Source organism: Cucurbita pepo, chromosome LG07 (assembly GCF_002806865.2).
Source record: "Cucurbita pepo subsp. pepo cultivar mu-cu-16 chromosome LG07, ASM280686v2, whole genome shotgun sequence".
NCBI classification, from domain to species: Eukaryota; Viridiplantae; Streptophyta; class Magnoliopsida; order Cucurbitales; family Cucurbitaceae; genus Cucurbita; species Cucurbita pepo.
The window spans coordinates 8,725,583-8,751,386 of record NC_036644.1 but is presented as its reverse complement, the minus strand read 5'-3'; the positions used below and the strand labels follow the sequence as shown (position 1 = coordinate 8,751,386).

General features: G+C 37.8%; 5 protein-coding genes across 5 annotated transcripts; 1 reads left to right on the top strand and 4 right to left on the bottom strand.

The window, feature by feature from the left end:
• Positions 1 to 21: 21 nt before the first annotated feature.
• LOC111798917 (flowering locus K homology domain-like) lies at positions 22 to 5,718 on the bottom strand. The gene is made up of 7 exons (XM_023682267.1): positions 5,544 to 5,718; positions 4,526 to 4,952; positions 2,115 to 2,364; positions 1,818 to 1,966; positions 1,432 to 1,713; positions 957 to 1,151; positions 22 to 722 (listed from the first exon to the last, which is right to left on the bottom strand). The coding sequence occupies exons 2-7, from the start codon at positions 4,931 to 4,933 to the stop codon at positions 543 to 545; spliced, it is 1,464 nt and encodes a 487-aa protein (XP_023538035.1). The 5' UTR covers positions 4,934 to 4,952; positions 5,544 to 5,718; the 3' UTR covers positions 22 to 542.
• Positions 5,719 to 7,815: 2,097 nt separating this feature from the next.
• On the bottom strand, positions 7,816 to 10,297 carry LOC111798867 (uncharacterized protein At2g34160-like). The gene is made up of 6 exons (XM_023682217.1): positions 10,193 to 10,297; positions 9,463 to 9,600; positions 8,662 to 8,710; positions 8,505 to 8,567; positions 8,352 to 8,416; positions 7,816 to 8,086 (listed from the first exon to the last, which is right to left on the bottom strand). Exons 1-6 carry the CDS (start codon positions 10,295 to 10,297, stop codon positions 7,952 to 7,954), a joined length of 555 nt encoding a protein of 184 aa, XP_023537985.1. The 3' UTR covers positions 7,816 to 7,951.
• A 3,412-nt stretch (positions 10,298 to 13,709) lies between these two features.
• Positions 13,710 to 17,074, top strand: LOC111798916 (protein WVD2-like 1). The gene is made up of 7 exons (XM_023682266.1): positions 13,710 to 13,867; positions 15,005 to 15,620; positions 15,776 to 15,930; positions 16,038 to 16,131; positions 16,218 to 16,289; positions 16,368 to 16,478; positions 16,594 to 17,074. The coding sequence occupies exons 2-7, from the start codon at positions 15,009 to 15,011 to the stop codon at positions 16,891 to 16,893; spliced, it is 1,344 nt and encodes a 447-aa protein (XP_023538034.1). The 5' UTR covers positions 13,710 to 13,867; positions 15,005 to 15,008; the 3' UTR covers positions 16,894 to 17,074.
• Positions 17,075 to 18,887: 1,813 nt separating this feature from the next.
• On the bottom strand, positions 18,888 to 19,982 carry LOC111798915 (histone H1-like). The gene is made up of 2 exons (XM_023682264.1): positions 19,739 to 19,982; positions 18,888 to 19,650 (listed from the first exon to the last, which is right to left on the bottom strand). Exons 1-2 carry the CDS (start codon positions 19,910 to 19,912, stop codon positions 19,039 to 19,041), a joined length of 786 nt encoding a protein of 261 aa, XP_023538032.1. The 5' UTR covers positions 19,913 to 19,982; the 3' UTR covers positions 18,888 to 19,038.
• Positions 19,983 to 21,948: 1,966 nt separating this feature from the next.
• Positions 21,949 to 25,154, bottom strand: LOC111798914 (receptor-like protein kinase ANXUR2). Its single transcript, XM_023682263.1, has one exon. It carries the CDS (start codon positions 24,629 to 24,631, stop codon positions 22,031 to 22,033), a length of 2,601 nt encoding a protein of 866 aa, XP_023538031.1. The 5' UTR covers positions 24,632 to 25,154; the 3' UTR covers positions 21,949 to 22,030.
• Between the last annotated feature and the right edge of the window lie 650 nt (positions 25,155 to 25,804).

The window sequence follows — 25,804 nt, the reverse complement described above, 5'->3', positions numbered from 1 at the left end:
TCAATCGAAAATCGCCCACCATTTTACAAATCATAATCACGACTTTATTTTATCATCATTTCGAACAAAAAAAAATGTTATTTGGTAGTCTTTGAAACAGAAACAAAAACAAAAAAAATAAGAACACTAAGAATCAAAAGCAAAGGAGAGAGGCTTGCCTTGGGGTAGATACTCTAATCTCATTAGTTAGCTCCAACCGCAGCAGCCATTCAACACCTGCATTTTAAAAAGGATCTAATAGATACTCTAATCTCATTCTTCTTCGATTTTTCGGGTACGACAGTGTAGCAGCTCCTCTTAAAATGTCCGTTCATCATCACATGTTATAAGTAAAATAAAAGAACTTGGTGCTAAATTTCAGAGAGAGATTTCGTGCTAAATCATACAAATAGGCTACTAATGCAGAATGGTTCAAAAGGTTTTCAGGTAGAATCTGTTTAAAAGGAGGCTACATGATGCAAAGCTTACTAATGATGGAGGTTTTGAGTGATCGCCGCAACCACGCCAAGTTGGGGAGAATTTTACATCGTACAAAGGCTGGCTTAGTACCCGTAATTCGTACTGTAGACAGAGCCATAGCCTCCAGCATGACTTGCATGAGCTGGGTTTGCTGCAGGGGGTGACGCGTAGACTGAACCGTGAGCAGCGTAAGAGTTGTACCCTTGGTCTGCCGAACCCCCAGCTTGAGTCTGCGCTGGAGCTCCAGCACCGGCCATAAAATTCTGTTACACAATTAAAAACAGAATGTTAAAGGGAATAGATTGCATCGACGAGCAGAAAACGTGGCCTTCAAATTAATATTGATCAGGTCTAATGAGTATGTTTAAGAAACTATGACGATGCCATTTATCTCCGAAAATAAAGGGAACGATGCAAAATCATCGAGAAGATGACATTATATTTAGTGTTTTCATCAAGAAGATGCAAAATCGAAACAAGCAAGAAAAAAGAATTGCCTGTATAAGCTGCTGGGCTGCTTGAACTTGAGATGCAGTTCCACTCATTTCTACCGTCATTTCTCCAGGGACTCCCCTCGTTTCTTGGATAGTAACGGTAGCCCCGCTAGCACGACGAATGTAGCTTATACTAGCGCCAGCAGTTCCAATGACAGCGTCAGCAAAAGATAATGGAATCTGCATTTGTTGGGTTGTCTGCAAGTACAACAAAAAACATTCTGAATATCATAAAATATTCACCAAGTCTATCAAGGGTTCTCCCAACTATGGAGGAAAAATGGAGATCTAAGGAACCATGGTATCGTGCCAAATGGCAAGTGTTTAATGGGCGAACACTTGTAACATGATGACTCAGATGATGGCATGCAGTTAACTTGTTTCTTGTCTTAGCAATAAAAAAAAAGGGAAATACTTGAAAAACTTTGAAGAGTTTGCAAAAACATATCAAATATAGGAGTTCGAAGGCTTATCAAACCTGTGTGACAATTGAAGGCACTGACTGTGCATTTGTTTGCGGATGAACACCCATAGGAGCTTCCCTACCATAAGCAGAAATTCCATGATGAGGTTGCTTATCCATAGCCGATGGCATATCAGCAGGTGGATAATAATTGTCGAATTGACGAGGTGGTGGCATGTATGGAGGGTTCGGTCCGAAGCCAGGACCACCCCCAGCATTTGGTGGCATTCCTTGAGGTGGGCCCCAAGATTGGTGTGGTGGTGGCATGTGCTCCATCTGTTGATTTGTCATCTGCATCTGATTTTTGGGCATTTGGGTTGGAAGGAAGAATAGGAATGTTTAAGACTTCAATACTATTAAAAGTAGAAGTGTTCGAAAAATCATTAGAAAATCATACTCACATTCATTTCAAAAACCGGGATAATGCTTCGGTCAACCAGAAACTTTCTCAGATGAGAAGCAATGAGTTCCACGGCTTTGTGCACACCAGCTGGATCGCCAAGTACTTCAACAACTCTATCGTCTTGGAGAGCAAAAACAGGCAAATCTTCTGCAGAAAGTTCCCGGGTGACAAGTATAAGAATGCAATGAAAATGGAAAACCAAAATGGAGTATATAATTATCAACTCAGAAACCAATGAAGAACATAGTATAAGAACGATAAAGCAGAGAATCAAATGACATCCAGAGAAGTCCACCTGATCCAAGAACTCTAACTATACAATTTGACTCTTCTTGAATGGATTTAACGGTCCCTCCCTGCTTCCCGATTAAACTTCCTGCTTGTGAAGCTGCGACTAGCAGTCTCGTTGAGACTTTGCCTCCCATGTTGGGAGCATTAGCATTATCACCCTCCAGACCATCAACAATACGTTTATGAACCCTCAGAAGTCCATCCACCGCAGGAGGAAAATCAGAATCGGGTTCCTCCTTCGCAGACACCATTACCTATTAAATGAAGCATACCATCTTGTGAGAACTACAAATTTTCATCATAAATTGACCAATTATCACAACAACAAAAAAAATCAAATGAGTATTATGAAGTACTGGAACCTGAAATTCCCCATTCTACAAAGACAGAATCACTCATATAACAAATAAAAAGCAAAAACAATTTGTCGAATTCCAAAGACAGCTAATGAGCTCACGACAGGGAAAACACGAACAAAAAAAGCCCAACCAATGAAAAGATAGGATTAGTTCATAATATCTATAAGAAAATAACCAAGGATCACCATCCAAAACTTATAATGATACAAATTCACTATTAAATACACTAGCAGATCAATTTACTTGCACAAACTTCCAGTTGTATCAAATGATATATGCATTGATGGATCGTGTTGTGCATCCAATAGTAGAAAAAAATGGAAATAATAAAAAGAGCACCTCCCAATTTGTAAGGTCTACAACGAAAAATTAAATTTATCTGCAAGTGAGAACCATAAAAAAAAAAAAAACTATTCATATTAATTTCCATTTAGATCTCCCACTAGGTGTCCAAACCCTTAGTCATCAAACGTGCTTAACGTCTTCATCAAATTTTGAGCACCTTGCAATTAGAATAATAAAGTTGCCAAAACTAAAAGACAGACCAAACAATTCAAAAATAGTTTCTCCCGAACTATATATCTGAAAAGGCAACGGCCAAAATGGTGGATGATTTCTTCCTATATATCATGCCCGAGACAACTTAGAGGCCGCAAATATATCTAAGGGCAAATGCTGAAATTTACCAGCTTTCTATGTTTCAAGAAACTAGATAATATAGTTATGTTTTCCTCCTTAAATTAATGAGTTCAGGTTTTCACATTACCTTATATGTTGTTGGATTATAGACCCAGTTATTGGCAAAGACACAATAGAAGCATAAGCAAAAATACATCACTTCTATTCGATATTGATTGGCCAGTTTTAGTGCCTCAATTTATATTTTAAGCAGATCTTTAATTGCGTATAAACATCTTTTAAATTACTAAAAATTTTAACTCTTAACATTTATCATTATTATTTTTTTTATAAGACTTAACATTTATCATTATGTTTTCTCCATTTTTCATATTATTATCCCGTTGGAAATCTTGACATCAACCTTCAGATCTGAAGTTACCAGAGATATTGCAGTGCTTCATGGTACAAAAGTTCCAGATGCCTTTATTCAGATCAACTTTTCAGAACTTTGTAATGTTGAATGCTGATCTCCGCATCTGGATCTTTGGTTCTTCAAATATGGGATCCTATTGAAGATTGAGTAGTTGCCTTAAATTTTGCACACAACCTGCACAGATTCATTTTTTGTTACTACAATCAAGGCAACTGTATCCATATTCGGGATTACCTGGAATACTCTTACATTCCTTTCTGTTTTAGTTATGATTTTGCTTTTATGAGTTTAAAGGGTTAATCTTAGTTTCTGGACACTTCCTTATGGCAGTTATAGAGCTGTAAGAGAATCAGTTTGATGGGGTGTAGAAGCACAGATATCTTGAAAGATGGAGTTCAATCTTCCCTATAAGTCTTAGCAGATCCATTTTAAGTGTGTCAAATGGTTTCTTATAATCAAATGTCTGTTCCATGACTCGAAAGAATTTTCGAATATTAACTTTAATTTTTTTAATCAACGATTTAATGGCTTTTAGTACAAGTTCTAATCAAGTTATTATTGATAATATTTTATTAACTCTTTAAGGTCTGAATTTTCATTTTAGTGTCATATTTCCATCATTACACAGCCATATAACTGATGTCACATGCTTGAATATAACAGGAGTACAATCAAGATTAAACAACTAACTAAAAATAATCACCCAACCTTGATGCTCGACCAGATTGGGCTAATTAGGCAATATAATGCCCAATATTTGCCTACCTTGAAGCAAGGTGCTAAACATATTGAGAATACAAAATTAAGAAAACCTAACACAATAATTGTTAATGAATCATCAAAATATCCATTAGAATTAAAAAAATTATATAAAAAAAAAAATGGATAGATACTATTAATTTGATATTAAATCATTTGCACCTCCTTAAATCCAAATAATTTTCACAAAAATACTACTAAATTATTAAAGAAAAGTTCTTATCTGGAGGAAGGAAAACTTACAGCTCTTTCAGCTGTTCCAGGAGGACCGTCAAGAATTTTAATCCGAGCTCTCGTTTCCTCGACTATTTTCTTGATGAACTCACCTTTGCGACCAATTATACTACCAACCTTTTGAGCAGGAACCAACATTCGAAAAACACTCTCTCCTGGCCATCCAGGCCACTTCTTCTCACCTACTACAGCCAGAGTATCCTCATTATGCACCTCTTTTGGCTCCAACTCTAAGGTTTCTGGTACATGTTCATTCTCAAGTCCATGCAAGTTTTCTGGCTCCTCTGTACTCTCCTGTTCTAGTGTATTGTCCTGTACCTGAGCATTCTCATATAATTGTGCGTTCTCATATATTTGTGCAGTCTCATCAACTTCATTATCGTCGACATGCGTGTAGCTCTGCTCCACATCAGCCATGTGTTCCTTACAGATTAAGCTGCAACAAAGTACCATATATAAGTAAAACAATTAAAATAGAAAACTTTCCCTCATTCGCACCAAAGTGCATAACCTATAAAATTTCAGTAAACAAATATAAAACTACCCTGAAAATCCTCATGCCATCAACTCATATTAACAAGTGAAATTAGCAATAAGACATGCACTCCTCAAGTGTTCGAATATGGAAATTTCCAGCTTATATATATATTCTTTTCCTTTCTGGACAGAACGACAGTATCATAATCCAGAATTGAAAACAAAAAATCTACTGTGAACTTGACAATTGACAAGACAAGGGAAATCTCACCAGTAGAACATACAAAAATTAGAAAATTCCAAGTCAACGATAAAAATCCAAGAAACACGAAATCTCCTGGCTTATTCCCAACAAAATGAATCCTACCCATCTGAAACGAAACCAATCCAAACAAACTAAAAACATTCCGCAACTTCCATCACAAATATAAACGGAAAAATAAAAACTTCATAGACGAACAGAACAGATAACAAAGCACGCGAACAAACAAACAAACAAACAAACCCTAGACATCAAATTCACGAAGCAAATAAACCTATTTTATCATACCTACTGAAGAATCGAAGCGAGGTACAAAAATTATGAGAGAACGGAGTAATTCGAACTGGAAAATCTGGAACCTCGAATGTGGCCTTCTAGGGTTTTAGAGATTTGGCGAGGAAGAGAGAGAGAGAGATAGAGAGAGAGAGAGAGGAGGCGTGCGGCCACAATGGTATAGAGAGCCGGTTGATTTTATCTTATTAGCATTTGTTTTCTTTTTTATTATTTTTTAAATAGAAAAAACAAAAAATATTAATAATAATATTATAACCATTTTAAAATTTTAATAATAATAATAATAATATATTATATTATATTATTTGTTTTTTTTTTCTTTTTTTAGATTGTGAAAGTAGTTAAGGAGCGATTTGAAAGATTTAATTAAATTGAAACGACGAGATTTAAAATTTTAAAACTCAAAGACTAGATTAGAAATTGTCACGCTACTTCCTTTGAAATGGGTTTTTTGAGGACAGTACCGAGCCACATGAGTGTGTTGGTACTGCGCCCCAGCCTGCATGTTGGAGGTTGCTACATACACCTGCTATCTGACACGATATCTGTAAATGACACGGCATGGACACGAGAGGGCCAATGCCTCAATAGAACCCAGATGGATGGATGTTCGGGAAGTCCCGATGAGATGAGCGACACGTGGGTTCATTATCGATGGTATGACCGAGCGAGTTGTGATGGTCGATGACATCCTGAGACTCGTGATGGCGTCAAGACATATGGACCATGTTGATGGGAATCGAGATGACAAGACGATATGCAACGTTGCATTGAGTGACCTTAGCCCGAGTAGAGGGAAGGTCGAGTCGAATGACTTGGCCTAGTGTAGAAGCAAGTCGATTGTGTCGCAGACGATTGAACATGCACGCGCAGGTGACATGTGTGGTCGAACAAGGTTGAATTCCGCTCAAGCGATGTTCGATTGGCGAGGGAAGTGAAAGTTATATTTTTTTCAACTAAAAATTAAATTAATGTGTGATGGGTATCTCACTTAGGCTCGAAGGACGTCGTTCAGAGACAACCCCATGTCTTTTGTAGTACAGTATAAGACATTTTTTTATCTGGTAGCAAAGAGACAAACATCGATATGGAACGTTCTTTTAGTGTTTGATTGACAACAAATTTAGCGAGTTTACTTCTTTTACTTATAAGGACTTAACTTCCGAGTCGTTTATCAAATCTCTCAACGAAACCCCAAGTTTTGAGATTATGGATTGAGACTCTATTTGACCTCCTTTAGGCTCGTCTCGTATCATGACACTTTGTTTTTCTGTTGTTTTTCTTGACCCTCAAGTGATTCAACGAGTGTCACTGTCATCACTTATGCGAGGCACAACCTACGTTTTTCTAGTAAGATTGTGATACTCATGACCAGGACTTCTCAACCCAAACAAACTTGGTTTAGGTAAATATCGTTTTTGGGAGCTGCGTGCTCCTTGGTTAGCTCATTGGTTAGAACCACGAAGGGGTCCTAATGGTTTGGACTTGAGTAGGCTAAAAAAAGACATACAACATTGGCAAGAACGAGTTGACCCATGCTCCTAGCTACCAAAATCAACGGTCTAAATTAAGGAATGAAAGGGTTTGCTTTGACCGTTAAGAGTAGGCAACCCGTTCCGTTCCCTGTGTCTTTTGTTTCTATTGCATTTTATCTCATCGTATCAAATTCTGTTCTGCGATATTTGAGAATCACCGTCAATACCTTAGTGTAGGTCCAGGATAATCCTTTGTTCTACCGTCTAGGTCTATTTACAACTAGTCAATTAAGAATTCTCAGATGTAGTAGTATTAGCAAGTGCATCGGTTGGAGAAGTAGACGAATCAAATTTATAAGGGTGTGGAAACCTCTCCCACATTTTAAAACCTTTAGGAGAAGCTCGAAAGTGAAAGGCCAAAAAGAAGACAATATCTACCAGCAGTGGGCTTGAGTCATTACAAATAGTATCAAAGGCAGACACCAAACAATGTGCCACCTGAAGAGAGGAACGAGTATCAATGAGGACACTGGGTCCTGAAATGAGGTATATTTTGAGATCTCACATCAGTTGGAGAAAAAAAAAAACGAATCACTCTTTATTAAGGTGTAGAAACATTTTCATGTCAACGCGTTTTAAAACTCGAAGGGAAAACCCAAAAGAAAAAACTCAAAAATGATAATATCGAGCAGTAGACTTGGGCCATTATAATTATATTCACGTGACTTCGTTCATCGTTCATCGTGAAAATTGTAAAAAACACAGTAGCATCGTAACTTGAACGATAAAACACGAGCTCGAAGAAGGAAAGTTTCAAAAGAATTGTGATTAGATGAACATGAAAGTAACAAAAACTACAAGAATTGTGATTCTTAAACTACAAGAATTGTAACATCCACTTCCCCTCTCCTCTCCCTCTCATCTTCTCTACTGCCCCTCCTTGCTTTCCTCTCCTGCCTTTTTTTTCTCCTCGCCGCCTCCCGCTGCCGCCTCCGTCGCCACCGTGGCCGCAGTCATCATCAGAGAATCAAATTTCTCCGACTTTCCGAGAACAATCTCAATCTATCAAAATCGACCCAAAACAAGAAACGTTTCAAAACTCAGTCCCACAAAAACCGTTCATAGCTAAAAAGTTTCAAAATGTTAGATGAACACGACTCTTCACAATGGTATGATATTGTCCACTCCCCAAGAGGCCTCGTACTGATGGAGATAGTATTATTTGATTATAAACTCATGATCATTCCCTAAATTAGCCGATATGGGACTTTCATCATCCAACACAAAACACGAAAAGCTCATCAATAACTAAGAAAAAAGAACGAACCTTAGCTTTCTGAACCAAACGACCTTTGTTCTCATCCTTCATGCCGACCGTAGAAGTCAAAACTTCTATTTCACAACAAAACCATACAAATTATCAGTGATATCTATTTTATCAAGAAATTACGTGAATGAACGAATATGATAACAGAATTACTCTTCTCGGTAGCCAATCCATTGTTCTTTAGAATCTCTGCAATTGTGACAACGGTAGTGATTGCTGTAATGATGCAGAGAATTTGCGATAAGAAAATCAAAAAATTCATGTACAGATAGCGGAAAAATTAAAAGATTTTCAAGAACTAAAACCGTACCCATTCCCAATGCAGATAGCTCAACCTCATTGTGCTGTTGAATGTACCTCTGAATCAAGAATTAAACACATTGATGTAAAGAATCGTAATCTCGAATCTCGATTTTTAAACCAAGAAACTAAAATCAAACGATTATCCGAATGAAATTGTTCGAATCATAAAGCAAATCAAAAGAATCGTACTGATTCACTGTTTGTTCTTACATTACTCATTTCGATTCCATTTCTCGAGAATCAAACAAAAACATAATGAATTTCAAATTCTTGCTAAAATCGTAATCTCGATAACGAAAGGGATCTTAGGGGTCAAATTTCTAATAAAACAACTAAACAACCAAGAAACTAAAATCAGACGATTATGCAAATGAAATCGTTCGAATCATAAAAGCAAATCAAAACAATCACACTGATTCACCATTCACCGTTCTTTCTTACATCACACATTTTAATTCCATTTCTCGAGAATCAAACAAAAACGTAATGAATTTCAAATTCTTGCTCAAATCTTAATCTCGAATCTCGATTTCATAAAAAACGAAACGGGATCTCAGGGCAAACTGAGAGCAAGACGATTCAAATTTCCAATAAAACAAGTAAACAACCAAGAAACTAAAATCAAACGATTATCCGAATGAAATCATTCAAATCATAAAGCAAATCATTCAAAGATTCAAATCACCGTCCATTTTTACATTACACATTTCGATTCCATTTCTCGAGAACCAAACAAAAACCGAGTAAATCCCAAATCCTCGCTCAACGTAACCAAATCAAAATGAACGAGAGAACGATTCATGAATACCTTAGCAAGATTAACGTAGAAGAAGAGTGGTTTCTTGGTATTCGAAACCTGAATTCTATTCTTCTTCTGTGTTTCAGTAGCTCCCGATACCGCAATCGTCGTCGTCATATCTTCTATCTCTTTTCCCTCTATATTCCTCTTTCTCTCAAATCAAAGCAACAAGAACAAGAACAGATTTTCTCTCTCGAAATTTTCTCGGGAAAATTCTGAGGAGCGGGAAAAAAATTAGATGCAAGTCGTTAAGAAGAAGGATTTTAAAGGGGGAAAGCGCGGGAAAAGTAACACGTGGCGGCGTTTGATTGGCTGGAAACATGGAAGTTAGTTTTGTTGACCGTTATCAGCGGAATTTAAGGTGGTCAAAAGTCGTAGTTATTTTTAAGAGATTGTGAAATTATTTTCACCTATTTTCATATTGACGAAAATACCCTTTACTTGCCTTTCTTGATACCGTTGTTTCGTTGGACTTTTTTGTCATTTTGTATCTTAAATGTTTTACTAATTCAAAGTCAACAACTAAAATTCCAAAATATATTGTATTAATTATTACACATCACATTTCATAATTTTTATAAAATTTTAAAATATAAAAAAAAAAATAACAAAATTTATTTTCTTTTTACTACGGTAAAAATAATTTCAGTTTTATAATAATTTAATTTTTATATGATATTCACCCATGTTACTGGTGTACTGTTAGCTCGAGTGTGACACTTGAGTAAACGAGAAGTACATGAATGAACTGAACCCACATCCGAATGAGAGCGGTTACTGAGGATAGAATGAGGAGTTCGACATGTTTTGCTTGAAGCAATTTTATGTTGGATGACCGACTCATGCTGATTTGTGGGGATAATCTTCACTGTTAAGAATAAGAAATGAGTAACGTGACCCTGTTGCACGGGATTGTCGGGGCAATTAGGTATCGAATTCGAAATTTGGGTTCTGATCGGAATTCTAGGTATAAATTGTTATATCGAGATTTGAATCTCTTATCGTTTTTGTGTCATACATAAAATAAAAACAAAATAATTTTGGACCCCACGAACAAGAAATTCTATGGATCTTCCCAAGCTCGATCTATAATTGCCCACGAACACGACCGACACATACGAACAAAATAATAATAATAGAAAAGGAGATTGGACCAACAAGATTTTTTATGAGATTTAAAAGGAGAAAAAGTTGGCCTCAAATTGGCCTCCATTGTACTTGCTTGTTCATAGAGATAGGGACATTGACATGTCATTGGCCAATGTGGCCAATCATATGCTTAGGGAATATTATTTATAATGTTTAATCACATCAACGTAGCGGAATACAGATCAATTGATCAATATGAATCTCGAAAGTAGATAGTTGGCCGACCCTCTTTGTCCTGGAGGCTCTTTGAACGAGGAAGTGCTTGCTATTGTAACCCTTTTCCCGAGTGTATGTGAAAAAGCGTCTCACCTATTATTTGATCTTTAGCTAAGTTTCTTTCGATATTTTTCAACCAAACTGTAAGAAACGCTCAAGTTTGTTGAATTTGACACATGTGTTGGGTTAAAATACGAAGCTTAAACACATTCGCTTTCGGGCCATTTTGGAGTCAAATTCATTTTGAGACGAGGGTCGTTAACTCGTTCATAAAACTAAAGATGGTCCTAAGCATAAAATAAGGAAGAAAAATAATATTTACAAGTGTCTATAAGACCTCACAACCTCAACCCTGTCGAGAATACCCTCATAGAAGCACGTAAATCATTATTTGAAAAAACTAAGTTTCTTTCGATATTTTTCAATGAAACTGTAAGGAATGCTATTCGACACATATTTTGTGTTCAAATACGAAACTTAAACACTTCCAATTTCGGGTCATTTTGGAGTCAAATTCCATAGGTGTTGGTTAGCTCGTTTATACGAGCACCTATCTGTAAGGTACATTTTGGGACATTTACAATTTGACAGATGTTGACTTTGTTAGACGAACACGACTCTCTACAATGGTATGATATTGTCCACTTTGAGCATAAGCTCTCATAGCTTTGCTTTGAGCTTCCCCAATAAGTCTCGTACCAATACAGAGAGTATTCTTTGATTATAAACTCATGATCATTCCCTAAATTAGCCGATACGGGACTTTCATCATCCAACCGACTTGACTTTGGCGAACAGTTATACACTGTGTTGAGCGTATGTTCGGTGTCCAATTGACACCAAATTTGACTTCAAGACAATTAGGTAACGTGGTCATTTTGCAAATGCAAGAAAACATCCGAGTCAGTTCCTTGTCAAATTCAAATTATGAATTTTGGTTTTTTTATAAAAACCCCAAAATACAAAAAAAAATAAAAATAAATAATAATAATAAAATAAAATGTCGCCCATTTTTTTTAAAAAAGAAATAAATAATTATAATTAAATCACTTATAAATTAAACTAAAATTGAAAAAACATTAAAAATATATATATTTTTTTTAATTTAAAAAAAGTTATTAATAATAATTAATGATTTTTTTATAAAATAAACCAAATTCCAAAGAAGATTCACATTTCATGATGTTAAGCCGTCAACTTACGGCGTTAGTTGATTATTAATATTTATAATTGAATTTCATTAATTAATTGTGATAAAGCCTTTTAAAATATTAAAATTAAATAAAATTAAATCAATTAAAAAGTGGAGTTAAAGAGCTTTCATTGTCTGATTAGACCAACTGAAAGCAACTACCTTCTTCCACCATTCACAATTTTCAATTTTAATTAATTAATCTTTTTTTTTCAACTTTAATTAATTAATTAATTAATTAATTAACTATTCATGACATATGATAATTATTATAGATTTGATTTTAAACCACCTCAACCATTTAATAATATTTTAATGATTATTCAATTCAACCCGACAATAATATTATTTTTTTGTAAAGTATATTTGAAAAATACAGTAAAAAGAACATTTATGCTGTGATGTACCACATTGGTTGAGGGGGAGAACAAATCACCCTTCATAATGGTGTGGAAATCTTTCCCTAGTAGACGCGTTTTAAAGCCTTTAGGGAAAGCCCGAACGGATGGTAGCGGTGGATCTAGGTCATTACATATGCTCTCCTTTACCCAACAGCTAAGTTTCTCTGTAATTACTTTTTCTGGTAATGACTTCTATCAGTATATATCTTCATTTTCAGTGGCTCAATCAGAAATTAAGCAGGTTTGAGTTTGAGTAATTCTACGTTCGGTGACCCACTAAAAACTTTTATAGAAACATGTGAGTGAAGACAAAACATACTACAAAAATTCACGTTGGTATATGAAGATGAGCTTTACTAGAAGTAACTCAAGATAAATAAATAACGTGGTCATGTCGCATGAGATGGACAAGAATATCGTCACCATCAAATATTTAAATCGAAAATTAAAGAAAATTATATTTAAAACGTGAGCGGAGGACGATGACGATGACATGGCAGCCTCGATCTCTTTGAGGTGGGCCCCACAATAAAAAAAATATATATATATATATTTCAAAAAAGTTTATTTATTTATTTATTTATTTTTATATATAATCTATGTTTGGTGACTCACTAATTTTTTTTTTATAAAAACACGTGAGTGAAGACAAAACATATTAAAAAAAATTCACGTTGGTATATGAAGATGAGCTTCACTAGAGGTAATTCAAGATAAATAAATAACGTGGTCATGTCGCATGAGATGAACAAGAATATCGACACCATCAAATATTTAAATCAAAAATTAAAGAAAATTGCATTTAAAACGTGAGTTGAGGAAGACGAAGACGACAATGACGATGACGTGCCAGTTGTCACAATAGCACTTTTAATGACAGTGTGACAGTTGTCACAAACACTAGAATATGAAAAGACATAAAGGGTTGGGCTTGTCATGGGCAACACGCTTTGGACGAGCATGACTGTGACACTAGTCTCGATCTCTTTGACGTGGGCCCCACAATAAAAAAAAATTAAACATTTCAAAAAGTTTTTTTTTTTTACCGACCCACTAAAAACTTTTATAAAAACATGTGAGTGAAGACAAAACATACTACAAAAAAAAAAATGAGTTGAGGACGAGGACCACGATGACGATGACGTGGCAGTCTCGATCTCTTTGACGTGGGCCCCACAATAAAAAAAATATATATATATATATTTTTTAAAATTTTCTTTATTGGGGTTTTGTTTTTTATTTTCCGATCATTACGCTAACAAAAAGGAAAACCGCTAGCTTTGATTTGTAGAAAGGAAAGAAAGAAAAACCCAATTTTCAATTTTTTGTTTTCCCACTTTGTTTTATTTTCTTTTCTTTTGTTTTCGTTTGGTTTTAGAGAGCGGGGAGGCGAGGTTAGAGGGGCGGGGAGCCAGGGCGATCTTGTCGGATCGGCAAGAGGAGCTGGTTTCTCAGGGTACCTTCTTCTTCTTCTTCTTCTTCTTCTTCTCCTCTGTTTTTTCATGCCTTTTCTTCTTTGTTCCTTTCATTCCTCTGTTTTTCTTTTCATATTCTTTGCTGTAATGTGTTGAATATGGCTCTTCTGCTGTTCTTAATGCTGTGTTTTCAGCTTTTTCTCCTGTTTTTTGGTTCTTCTTTGATGTCTTGTGGTGTTTTGAAGCTTTGTGGAAATGGGGTTTTCTTGTTTTTTCATGTTTGTTTGTGGATGTTCTTGTTTGTGGAGTTGGGAATCTGGATTAACCCTTTTGATTTTATGGGTCAATTCAAATATATTTGAAGTGTTCTTGAGGATTGATTCCATTTTGATGTTGTTCTTTCCTTTATGATCTTGTTTTTCATGGTGTTTTGGGGGCAAACAATGGATTTTCTGAGTTGGATCTTTCTAATATAGCTGATACGTTTTAAAAACCTCGAGGGAAAGCCCAAAGAGGACGATATAGCGGTTGGCATAGGGTGATGTGCTAGCGGAGGCTGAGCCTGAAGGGGGTGGATATGAGGCGGTGTGCAGCAAGGACACTGGGTATCGAAGGGGGGTGGATTGGGGAGGTCCCACGTCGATTGGAGAAGGGAACGAGTGCCAGCGAAGACGCTGGACCCCGAAAGGGGTGGATTGTGAAATCCCACATCGGTTGGGGGAGGAGAATGAAATACCTTTTATAAGGGTGTGGAAACATCTCCCTAGTAGGCGCGTTCTAAAAATCTTGAGGGAAAGCTAAAAAATGACAATATCTGCAAATGGTGAGCTTGTACTGTTACAAATGGTATCACAGCTGTGCCGAGGTTGAGCCTTGAAGAGGGTGGACATGAGCCGGTGTGCTAGCAAGGATGCTGGGTCCCAAAAGGGGTGGATTGGGGAGGTCCCACATCGATTGGAGAAGGGAACGAGTGCCAACGAGAACGCTGGACCCTGAAAGGGGTGGATTGTGAAATCCCACGTCGGTTGGGGAAGAGAACGAAATACCCTTACAAGGGTGTGGAAATCTCTTCCTAACCGACGCGTTTTAAAAACCTTAAGGGAAAGCCCAAAGAGGACAATATCTGCTAGCGGTGGGCTTGGACCGATACTGTAAACTGATACCATTTCTTTTTGTAGGGTCATGGGTAGGGAAATTGCTTGTGTTGTGGAGAATCCAAATGATCTTGAAATGGTTTTAAATGGTGTTTCTCATGACAAAGTTCATGGTTCCTCCAAAACTTCAGAAGAAAGTATTGATTTGGAGGAATTCGAGGATAATGAATCGAGTGAAGAGAATTCGTTAGATGAAAATCGTCAAGACACGCAGGACGGTGTTCTAGCCATCAAAACCACAATCATTGATGCTAGTGTGCCTATACCTGTCCCTTTGCTTGCTCCCGCACCCGAGCTTGAACCTAAACCTGAACCTGAACCTGAACCTGAGCCTGAGCCTGAACTTGTGCCCGTGCCCGTGCTTGTTCCTGAGGAGAAGAAGAAGGAGGAGAGAACTGTTGCACAGAAAATCAGTGACTTCAATAAGTCTATCTCACCCGGGACTATAGCCGTTACTCCGAAAATCGTGCGGGTGAACCACAAGATTCAACAACCAACTGTTCAGGTGCCGAGAAAAGGAGCAATGTACGCACAAACCATTGAGACCGAACGTGCTCCAACTCCAACAACCGTTGTCGATGTTTCGTCGAATGTCATCACATCAAACTCGAAATCTCCCGGCCCAAAAGATAATTCATTAGTAAGTACAACTTTTAGGAGGATCAATGGAGCTGCATTTTTTCCTATAATACTCCTTGGATAGAAGATTATCGACTCGAAAACAGCTTCCCGACTTTGATTTTCGAGTCCAATCAAGTATTATGTTCTGATTTCTGCATGTTTTACTGTCTTCAGCCAAACTCGCCTCGACCATCATGGAAATCTTCACAGAACGATCTTAAGAAAAATCACGAAGAACAGCCAAACTCGCCTCAATCATCATCGAAATCTTCACATATTTATCTTAAGAAACATCATGGAGAAGAAGAACATTGGTCTACCGCCGCCTCGTATCCTTTTTTTCGACAACGATCTCACAGAATCGTGTTTTTGTTCGGTTTCATAAACTATAATTCATTCATATGATCAGATTTTGTTATCCTTAGCCGATCGACAGTACCTTCACATCAATTCGACAACTCAAATCTAAAGTTACTATCGGAACAGCTCCCACATTTCGATCAGCCAAACGTGCTGATAAAAGGAAGGAGGTACGTCGGTCGTATGATGCAGACATGTTCTTGCTGTTCTATCTGGGATTTTCTGTTTATATATCAAATGTTTTTTCTCTGTTCAGTACTATAACAAGTTGGAGGAGAAACACAAAGCTTTGGAGGCCGAGAGAATCGAATACGAAGCACGAATTAAGGTATTCCCTGATACCCATCTTGTCGTGTCGTGTCGTGTAATCACCGAACGATCGTCTTAGTTTCGTCTTTGATTTTAGGAAGAGCAACAAGCAGCACTCAAAGAGCTTAGGAAGGGGTTAGTGATCAAAGCTAAACCAGTGCCTAGTTTCTATTATGAAGGACCACCACCTAAGGTTGAACTCAAAAAGGTCGGTCGTCGAAACTCTATACCGATATGATCACGATATGTTGCAATGTCGGTAAAATGAGTATGTTTCTTTGTTTCGTGATGATGGTAAGATTTTAACTAGGATTTTATGTCAGTTGCCATTAACTCGACCAAAGTCTCCAAATCTAACTCGAAGGAAAAGCTGCGGTGATGCGACGATGAACATAGGCCTAGAGGAGAAGGGAAGAGGATGCGCACGAGCGCAGCGCCTTAGCTACGGTAGTCACAAATACGAATCAGCTAACGGCATACCGTGCAGAAATAAAGCACAAGCCAATGGGCATTGCTACAACAATCGAAACTACGTGAAGCAGCATGATAAAGAGACGAGAAAAACGACTCTTGCAACGTCCGATCCGCTCAAAAGTAATGTATGTATCCCGATTCACTCATGAACCTCTTCTTTTTATCTAATGTGAGCTGAAAAAAAATTAAGGGTTGATGTTTGTTTGTTACGTAAAGGGAAATAGCTTGTTTTCTTTGTTGTTTTACCTGACTGAGTGAGTTGTGCCACCATGAAATGTATATATATTCTTTGTTTTCCTCAAAGCTATAATGATTGGATCTTACTTATAATGAGCGATTCTGATTCTGAGTGTGATGAGATGTAGCGTTTGAAACGTGTCGAGTTTTATCGGGTTAAAAGGTCTTTAAGTAGGTGTCGAAACTTTTACGAACAGGTTCAATACTTACCTGACAGGCTGAAGTATTCATTCACGTCGTGCCTTATAGTTCTTAATAAATAGAATAAGTGTAACCGTCTAAATTCACTGTCAGCTGAGATTCCTCTCAAGGTATTAAAACGCGTTTGCTAGAAAGCACCCTTATAAAGAATGTTTTGTTCTACTCTTCAACTGATGTTGGATCTCACAATCTACTCCTTTTGGGACCTAATTGATTCGGGACCTCCCAATCCCCACCCCCTTCGAGGTTTAGCCTCCTCGCTGAGACACTGTCTGGTGTCCACCCCCTTCGGGGCTTCGCATCCTCACTGGCACATCGTTAGCAAATATTATTGTCCTTTGGACTTATCCTTCTAGAATTTCTCTCAAGTTTTAAAACGTGTCTGCTACGAAGGGGTTTCCATACAATGTTTTGTTTTCGTTTCCAATCGATGTGGGATCTCCAAATACGTATGCCACAAACCTACCTCCAAATTCATCATACGGACCCTCAAAGAGGTCCATTCTAAACAACATAAACCTCACCCTCATGTAGTTGGATGGAGGCCACTCGAAGGTTGTCATCTTGTTTATCTACTTGTATGGGTCACAACCTATCGTTTTCTTAGTGAGATTGTGACACTTGGCTCATACCTTTATAAGATCATAGTCAAGGTCTTGTTACGGTACCTACGCAACATCCTTAACAATCAACAGCCTTGAGAAAAACCACAATTTAGGTATTTAGAGCTTAAAAAAGTCGGTTCGTGATTCAATTAAGTATAATGGTCTGTCATTATTTGAATTATCAAACATATATAAGTTGAGTAGGGATGAATTTGCTAATTTAGATTAAACCAAATTATTATTTGAGTGAAAATTCTTAGAAACCAAACAAAAATTAATTTAAATTGAATTGTCACTTGTCACAATCACACTCTTGATAGCAGCGGACTTACGATTGTACGACACTCACTTTCCGACGACAAGTGAGCTAAGCTAATTCATTCTTATTTCCGTGTCACCTATGGCCAAGCGACGTATGCTCGAGCTTCTGGCTTCAGTTTAAGATAAGATTTTAGAAAACAAGAGCAAAGAGAAAATTTAAAAGAGACGTTATATAAGCAAGAGAGAATAACAACAACGACCCACAGTATATAACCTTGAACTGGAGAAGTTGCCAACTCGAATATATTATTATTTTAAAAGATATTGTTTTGCTAACAATATAATTAGATATTTAATTTTATAATTATTTTTCGACAATTTTGCATATCAAAATATAAATATATAAATTTATTGTTGAAATTAAATGGATATATCTATTCAAATGTAAATGAATAACTCTTTCAATTAAAAAAATTATTACTAATTCTAAGTCAAAAGTCAACCATTTAGAAACAAAGAAACGTGATTTCAACAAATATTCCGTTTTATTTTTTGCCAAAAAAAAAAAATTAAATTCAAATTCCTTCCAAGTCCATTAATTTTTTTTAATTAAAAAAAAAAAAAAAAAAAAACCCACAAGTCCGTAGCTCTTGCCAGCGTGGCTTACGCACGTGCGAAATACAGATTTCGAAACGACGTCCCACGGATAAGGCACGAATTGGTGGTTATGCGAAAGAAACAAAGCAATGGAGAAATCCGCCATTGAAGCTGTGCACTCGAAGCTTCAAACTCGGATCTGTGATAGCCCTATGAATTTATCAAGAGGAAATCACTCTCTGAAGAACACAGAGAAGGAGGATTAATTTGATAAACCGTTGAATTGAAATAAAATTAGTGTGATTGCAACCTCGTCGCCCTAATTTACATTGCGACGAACTGAGAGTAGTAAGTAGTAACAAACCCTAGAAATCGATCAAAACCCTAAACGATTCATTTCTTCACTTTTCTGGCCAGCAATTTCCTCGTCGGCGACTTTACTGTCTTTGACTTCTTCACCGCTACCTTCTTCGGCTTCGTCGCTGGTGCGACTCTCTTTCCTGGCGATGTTCGGGACAACGTTTTGGCAACTTTAGAAGGCTTTGATTTAGGTTTCGGCTTTGGAGCGACCTTCTTCACCTTCTCCGCCGCCTTAGGCTTGGCCACAGCGGCGGCCTTTGGCTTCTGGACGACCTTGGATTTTGCGATCGTCTTCGGCTTCACCACGCCATTTGGCTTAGGTTTCACAGCAGTTTTCGCCTTCGGTTTAGCAACAGCGGCCGCCTTCTTCACACTCGCGGCTGCCTTGAGCTTTGAGATCGTTGTTTTCTTAGCGACGACAGGCGCGGATGAAGATTTCGACTGGACAGAGCGCGCCGATGGAAGCTTGTACGAGTTCTTGACCTTAACGAGTTTATCAGCGGCGACAAGCTTCTTCAAATGAACAAGCAAGAGCTTCCTGAAATTCGATGGCAATACCTTGTGCTTCTCTTCGCTGAACTTAGTAATGGCGTACTGACTCGAGCCTGTCCTCTCCTTCAGCGATACGATCGCTTCGCTAATCATCTACAGAACAATTTCAGAATCCGATCAGAACAAATTATTCAAAAGCAAACGAGCATTACTGATCAGAATATAGACAAATTGCAAATACCTGAAAGAAAGGAGGATGAGTCGGCGAAGATTTGGTCTTCTTCGCACCAGATGATTTCTTAGCCTTCGACAAATCTTTAGAGGCTGCAGGTTTCTTCGACTTCGAATTGTTCTCCACCGCCACAGCGGCAGCAGGCGCGACGGAGGAGACAACGGGATCGGCGGCAGAAGCCATGATCGGAATCGATTAGAATCTCGAACTCGAAACGTTTGCAGAAGAGAGAGAAAATTCAATGAGGTTGAATATCGTTGAGGGAAGATTTATATAATGCAATGGAGTCACACTGCTGAATTCTGATTGGTCGAGAGGCTTTGACGCGGATCATAGTCCTTGTAGAAGTTTGAATTTGGACCGTTAGATCTAGGGTTTATCAACGGTAGGGGTTAAGAAAGGATATGGATGGAGCAAGTTGAAAATGGGGGATGGGAGTTTTAGATGTGCTTTTCACTCGACTTCTTAAGATCATAACTTGTTAAATATTTAATGAATTGTTGTGATATTGGGAGGGGTTTGTAGCTTAGATTCTAAGCTTTCGAATGAATGTAATTTCAAGTTGTTTGATGTTCGATATCAGGAGTAATTAGGTCTCGAGTGAACGTTGGTTGAAATTAGGGTTTTTTTCAACGTAATTGTGTTTCCGATTGATTTAATATCGAACTTTTTTGTTTCACTACAGTATGTATCTTCTTGATAGTTCGAGCGGTGTAAGAGTTGGGAATTTTTATCGAAGTTTTGATGTAAAATCTTAAGCCATAATTTCACGAAAGTTACACGGATTAATAGCAAATGGGTCACTACTAAACGTAAAAAATGTAATTTCAAATAGAAATAGTTGGCTCTTTTATTCCGCCCTTTGAAATATGTTTCAAACATGCACTGTGTAATAGGATTAAGATTGAATTATTTACTTTTTGGATGACACGTTATAATATTGTCTTCGGGATAAGTTGATAAGTGTTGAGTAACACCTTCTTCCATTCATATCATACAAACTAAGACTTCGTTCAACCTCGTTATCCTTATCATTACTTGATTCAATGCTTTATAACAATTCCCACGTCTCGAGATTGGGTTGTCGTGGTATTCAAGAGAATTTGATTCTTCCACGAGAAGTAAAGAGATAATATTACTTGATTGTTAAAATTGAAAATCTAAAGTGAAATATCCTTCTTATAACTATCTTATAAAAGAAAAAACAAAAAAGGCTCAGTATTGTGAGATCCCATATCAGTTGGAGAGATAACGAAACGCATTCTTTACAAAGAGTATGGAAACTTCTCCCTAACAAACAAGTTTTAGAACCTAGAGAGAAAGCTCGGAAGGGAAAGCCGAAAGAGGACAACATCTGCTTAGCGATGGGCTTAAGCTATTACACCCCTAATACACGAGTTTTAAAACCTTGAGGAAAAGCTCAAAAAAATCCAAAAAAGACAACATCAGTTGTTACACGTATATACAACTTGCTTCAAATGCTCATCAATACAAATATCTAAGCGATTACTGATCTAAATCTTACAAATCAAGACAAAACGTTTGAAAGACGTTTGAAAGTTCAAAGACCCCGGTAGCTGTAGGGGGGGAAAAGTAAGCCTGATGATATAAGAGAAAGGGCAAATACAAAATGCATTTGAACATCCATCCATTAGAAGATAAAACTAGTGGGATGGAAACTTACTTTAAGATGAACAGCATTAGAAGAATTGAAGTATGTGGGGGGAAAGAAGGTGAAGAAACAAAAGGGGATTTAAGAGAGAGAGAGAGAGAGAGATGAAAAGAAAACTAAGAACATAATCATTCGAAGAGAATTCCTAAAGAAAGTGTATGCATAGCGCATAAAATTGTACTTTGCAAAAGAGCTAATGAGTATACTGTAAATAGAAAGAAGATTATCATAAGGAATAGAGGCAGCAGGTTGAACTTGACTCCGATCATCAAGCTGTTGTTGTATGTAGAGTTTAAAAGTACAAATTGCAATGCATATACTGTCCAATCAAAACAAACAGAAAGACCCAATAGCTAATACCAACATAAATACAACACACTCCCTGAAGTTTGCCAAAAATAGCAGAGGCAGCTGGTTCAACATGATGCTTTTTTTAAAAAACTCCCAAGGTTTTGGATTGATTGATTGATTGATTGTTTGTTTGTTTGTTTTTTGTTGACTGGTTAGGCAGCTGGTTGGTTGGTTGGTTCAAGGGGGCGGTGGTGGTGGTGGTGGTGGTGCAAGAAGAAGAAGAAGAAGAGAAGAAGAAGAAGAAGAAGAAGGTCGAAGAGGCGTGGTGTTGGGGCGTGTTACCGACCTGAGGGATGGACAAGTTGGGAGAAGATTTCAGTACTCTCTTGTTCATCAGTTTGTTGAAGTAAATCTTGTTCACTTCCAAGGCTGAGGTTGTTGTAATGAGCAGTCATGTCTTGGTTTCTGTGGTTATCTACGTCGGTATTGTTGTTGTTGTTGCTGCTGCTGTTTATTCTCGATCTGTGACTCGAGCCACCACCATCGGCACTTTCTTGTAGTTGGAGAGCAAATTCAAGGTTCCACAAGACATCACCCATAGAAGGACGCTCGGCTCCATGGTCGTCGAGACATTTCTCAGCTGCATCAGCAAACTTCTTCAAGCTATCAGGGGTGATTTTGCCTTTGAGGTAGGGATCAATGAGATCGTCAAGAACTCCTTTGCGTTTGCAGTGCAACGCCCAATCCGCAAGACTAACCTGTTCCTTGGGGAGGCTTGGGTTTAAAGCAGGCCTTGCACACAACACTTCAAACAGAACAACTCCAAAAGAATAGACATCAGATTTTTCAGTGAGTTGTTGCCTTCTGAAGTACTCTGGATCTAAGTAGCCAAAGCTACCCTTAACGACGGTGCTGACATGACCACCGTTAGCCATGTTCGGACCCGTTTTCGAGAGGCCAAAATCGGAAACCTTTGCAACCCAGTTTTCATCCAAGAGAATGTTGGTAGTTTTGACATCTCTATGAATGATGGTGTACTGTGCTCCCGTGTGAAGGTAGTGAAGTCCTCTAGCTGCTCCAATGCAAATCTCCAGCCTTTTCTTCCATGAGAGACGAGTTTTATTATTATTGGTCTTATACAGATGCTCCCTCAGGGTTCCCAAACCCATGTAATCATAAATCAAACACATCTCATTCTCTTCATCACAAAAACCAATCAAGGAGACCAAATGTTTGTGCCTCAGCTTCGAAAGCAAATCTATTTCTGTAAGGAATTCGTGAACTCCTTGTTCCGACTGCGGGTTCGACCTTTTAATAGCAACTTTCGTTCCTCCATCGATCACTCCCTTATACACCTTCCCGAATCCTCCAACCCCAATCACGTTAGACTCACTAAAGTTTTTCGTAGCATTTAAAATCTCTGCAAGCGAAAAATGCCGCGCCAAACCTTGTGCCAAATTACTCGCCATACTCTTCCCAGACACGGTTGATTTGCTCCCACTCGAATGCGAATTCCCATAGATCGGTAACCAGCTAGCTGTATGTGAATCACTCCCTGGCATTCTGTTCTTCCTTTGGTACACTGCAAAGCAAAGTGCCACCACAACAAATGCTGCAGCCCCCCCTGCAGCCCCTCCAATCACTTCAACATTGTTGCTCTTTGCTTCAAACTTTCTGTCTCCTTGCCCCTCAAGCTTCATCCTAAATGCCGACGTTTGAGGATTCATCCCTGCCAAGTTCTTCCCAGATTCCAGCTTGAATATCTCTAGCCCATTCAACATTGCATCCGCAAACTCCGGCGACTCCGAATACTTCGGATGCAATGCCAGCCATATCTCCTGCAATGTTGCTGCTTCTGGCGAAAACACTACATAATCCCTGTATTTTGGCACCCCCCGCCCCCCCGACCAAGCTATCACATCGATCCCCCTCGTGTCCGCCGTTTGGTTGTTGATGAACACATCAAACACCACCTGATTTGCCCTACTCAATGTCAGATCACAGAAATGCAATCTCATTAGATACATGAATCCTGGATCAATATTAGGAAACAGCCATGTCAAATTGTAATTCCCATTCACACTCGCTTCTGTCCCCATTGATCTCAACGACCTGTAAACTTCCTCAGGTGCTATATAACTCGGCATATCTTTATAGTTAATCACCAACCTCTTCGCAGCTTCTACCGCCACACCCTCTGCAGCACCATAAAGATAAGGAAAATCATCATACCATGTTCTTGTCATACCCGAGTCGTTCACCGGAGAAATGTAGCTCCCACCGACGTTCAATCTCGCTACCGTCTGCATACTCATCTTCGTAACGTCCGTAGTTTGCCGCCCTCCACCAATCATCACTGCTTCCCCAAAGATCTCCGGCATTTGAACCAATTCAATCCCATTCACAAAAGCAAATCCAGTAACAGGGGTGAAGGTCAAATTTAGGGTTTCAGATGCGGAAGCGGCGAGAGTAAATTCGCGGACAATGTAGGCCTGAGTTAAGGCCTGACAGGTGAGATGAACACTAAAATTCTTCGCAAGGGACAAATCATTCGCAGCGATGGTGAAAAAGGAATTCGCAGAATCATGAATGCCATAAGTGGAAGGATAGAAATGAAGTCGAAGCCAATAGCGATTACCAGGTTTGATCGGAAATTTATACGCCGTCGCAGAAGTGAAGATCCTAGCCTCCATATATGGAACTTGCGATGTAATGGACGGATCTTGAAACCCCGCCGACACCATTAGGGTATTCTTGGAGGGGAGGAATTTGGAATCGGGAGTCCATTTTCGGCCAATATCATCGGTAGATTCTTCATTTGAACCACAGCGCAACAACAAAGGCGGATCGGAAGCAAGAAGAGGAGAGGAATAAACAGGGGTGAAGAGGGCAAGGAAGAGGAAGAAAAGAGAAAACATCACATGGGTATTGGCATTCATGTGGGAACTATGTGTGTTTGGCGTACAGGAAAAAGATCAGCGGAGAAGGAAAAGGAGGAGGAGGAGGAGGAGGAAGGTGAAAATGGAAGAAATCCTTTTTTCCTGCACGCCAGAGGAAAATAATGGCCAATGGGTTGGCTACTTTAGGTTTTGTCTTTAGGAACCATAGCCTAAACCATCTCTAATCACAATGGAGGAGCTGCTTTAATGGTATAGGAGAGATTTTTGGTTTGAAGGAGGCTTCAAAGTTGAAGGTTGTTTAAGATTTCTTCTTCCACCATTCATTTCTAACAGACATCGTCAACTGATTTATGCTATTTTTGGATTTCGCACAGAACATTTCAGATTGGGACAAATCATGCTCTGTGATTAATTATAGAAACAGATAAAGAAACAAAGAACTAAGTGTGGAATATGGTAAACGAACTTACTGGTTCATCTTCTTCCGTCATCCTCGTCGCCATGCCCCTAGGGTTTCTTCTCCCTTTCCACTTTCTCTCTCTTCTCTCTCTCTCTCTCTCTCTAAAACACAGTCCGCAAAAAAATAGTGGGAAATTTTAAATCCTAACTCTATATATACCCTTTAAATTATTTAATAAAAAAATATCACTAAATTTTCAAAAATATTCTTTTTTTTTTTTAATTCTTTTAAAATATTCTTTTAACTTTTTAATAATAATTTTAAAAATAATATTATTGTTATTTTATGTTATTTTTTAATCTCGAACTATTTTTTTAAAACATTTTTGAAAGTTAAATACTCCTTTTAAAAGGGTTATTTATTAAAAAATCTAAATTATTTAATAAAAAAAAAATATCACTAAATTTTCAAAAATATTCATTTAATTTTTTAAAATCTCAATTAAAAATTTATTTTAAAATATTATTTTTTAACTTTTAATAATAATTTATATTTAAAAAATAACTATAAACTTTTAAAAATAATATTATTGTCTTTGATACCCGTGGTTAACATTATTAACAATATTAGTGGGTTGGTGTTAAACGTGGATTAACAATATTAACATGGCTTTGATACCGGTTGTTTGGATCGATGCCATTTGTTAGCTCTTATATCATGTTAGACGAACACGACTCTCCACAATGATATGATATTGTCCACTTTGAGCGGTATTAAACGTGGGATTAACAATATTAACATGGCTTTGATAC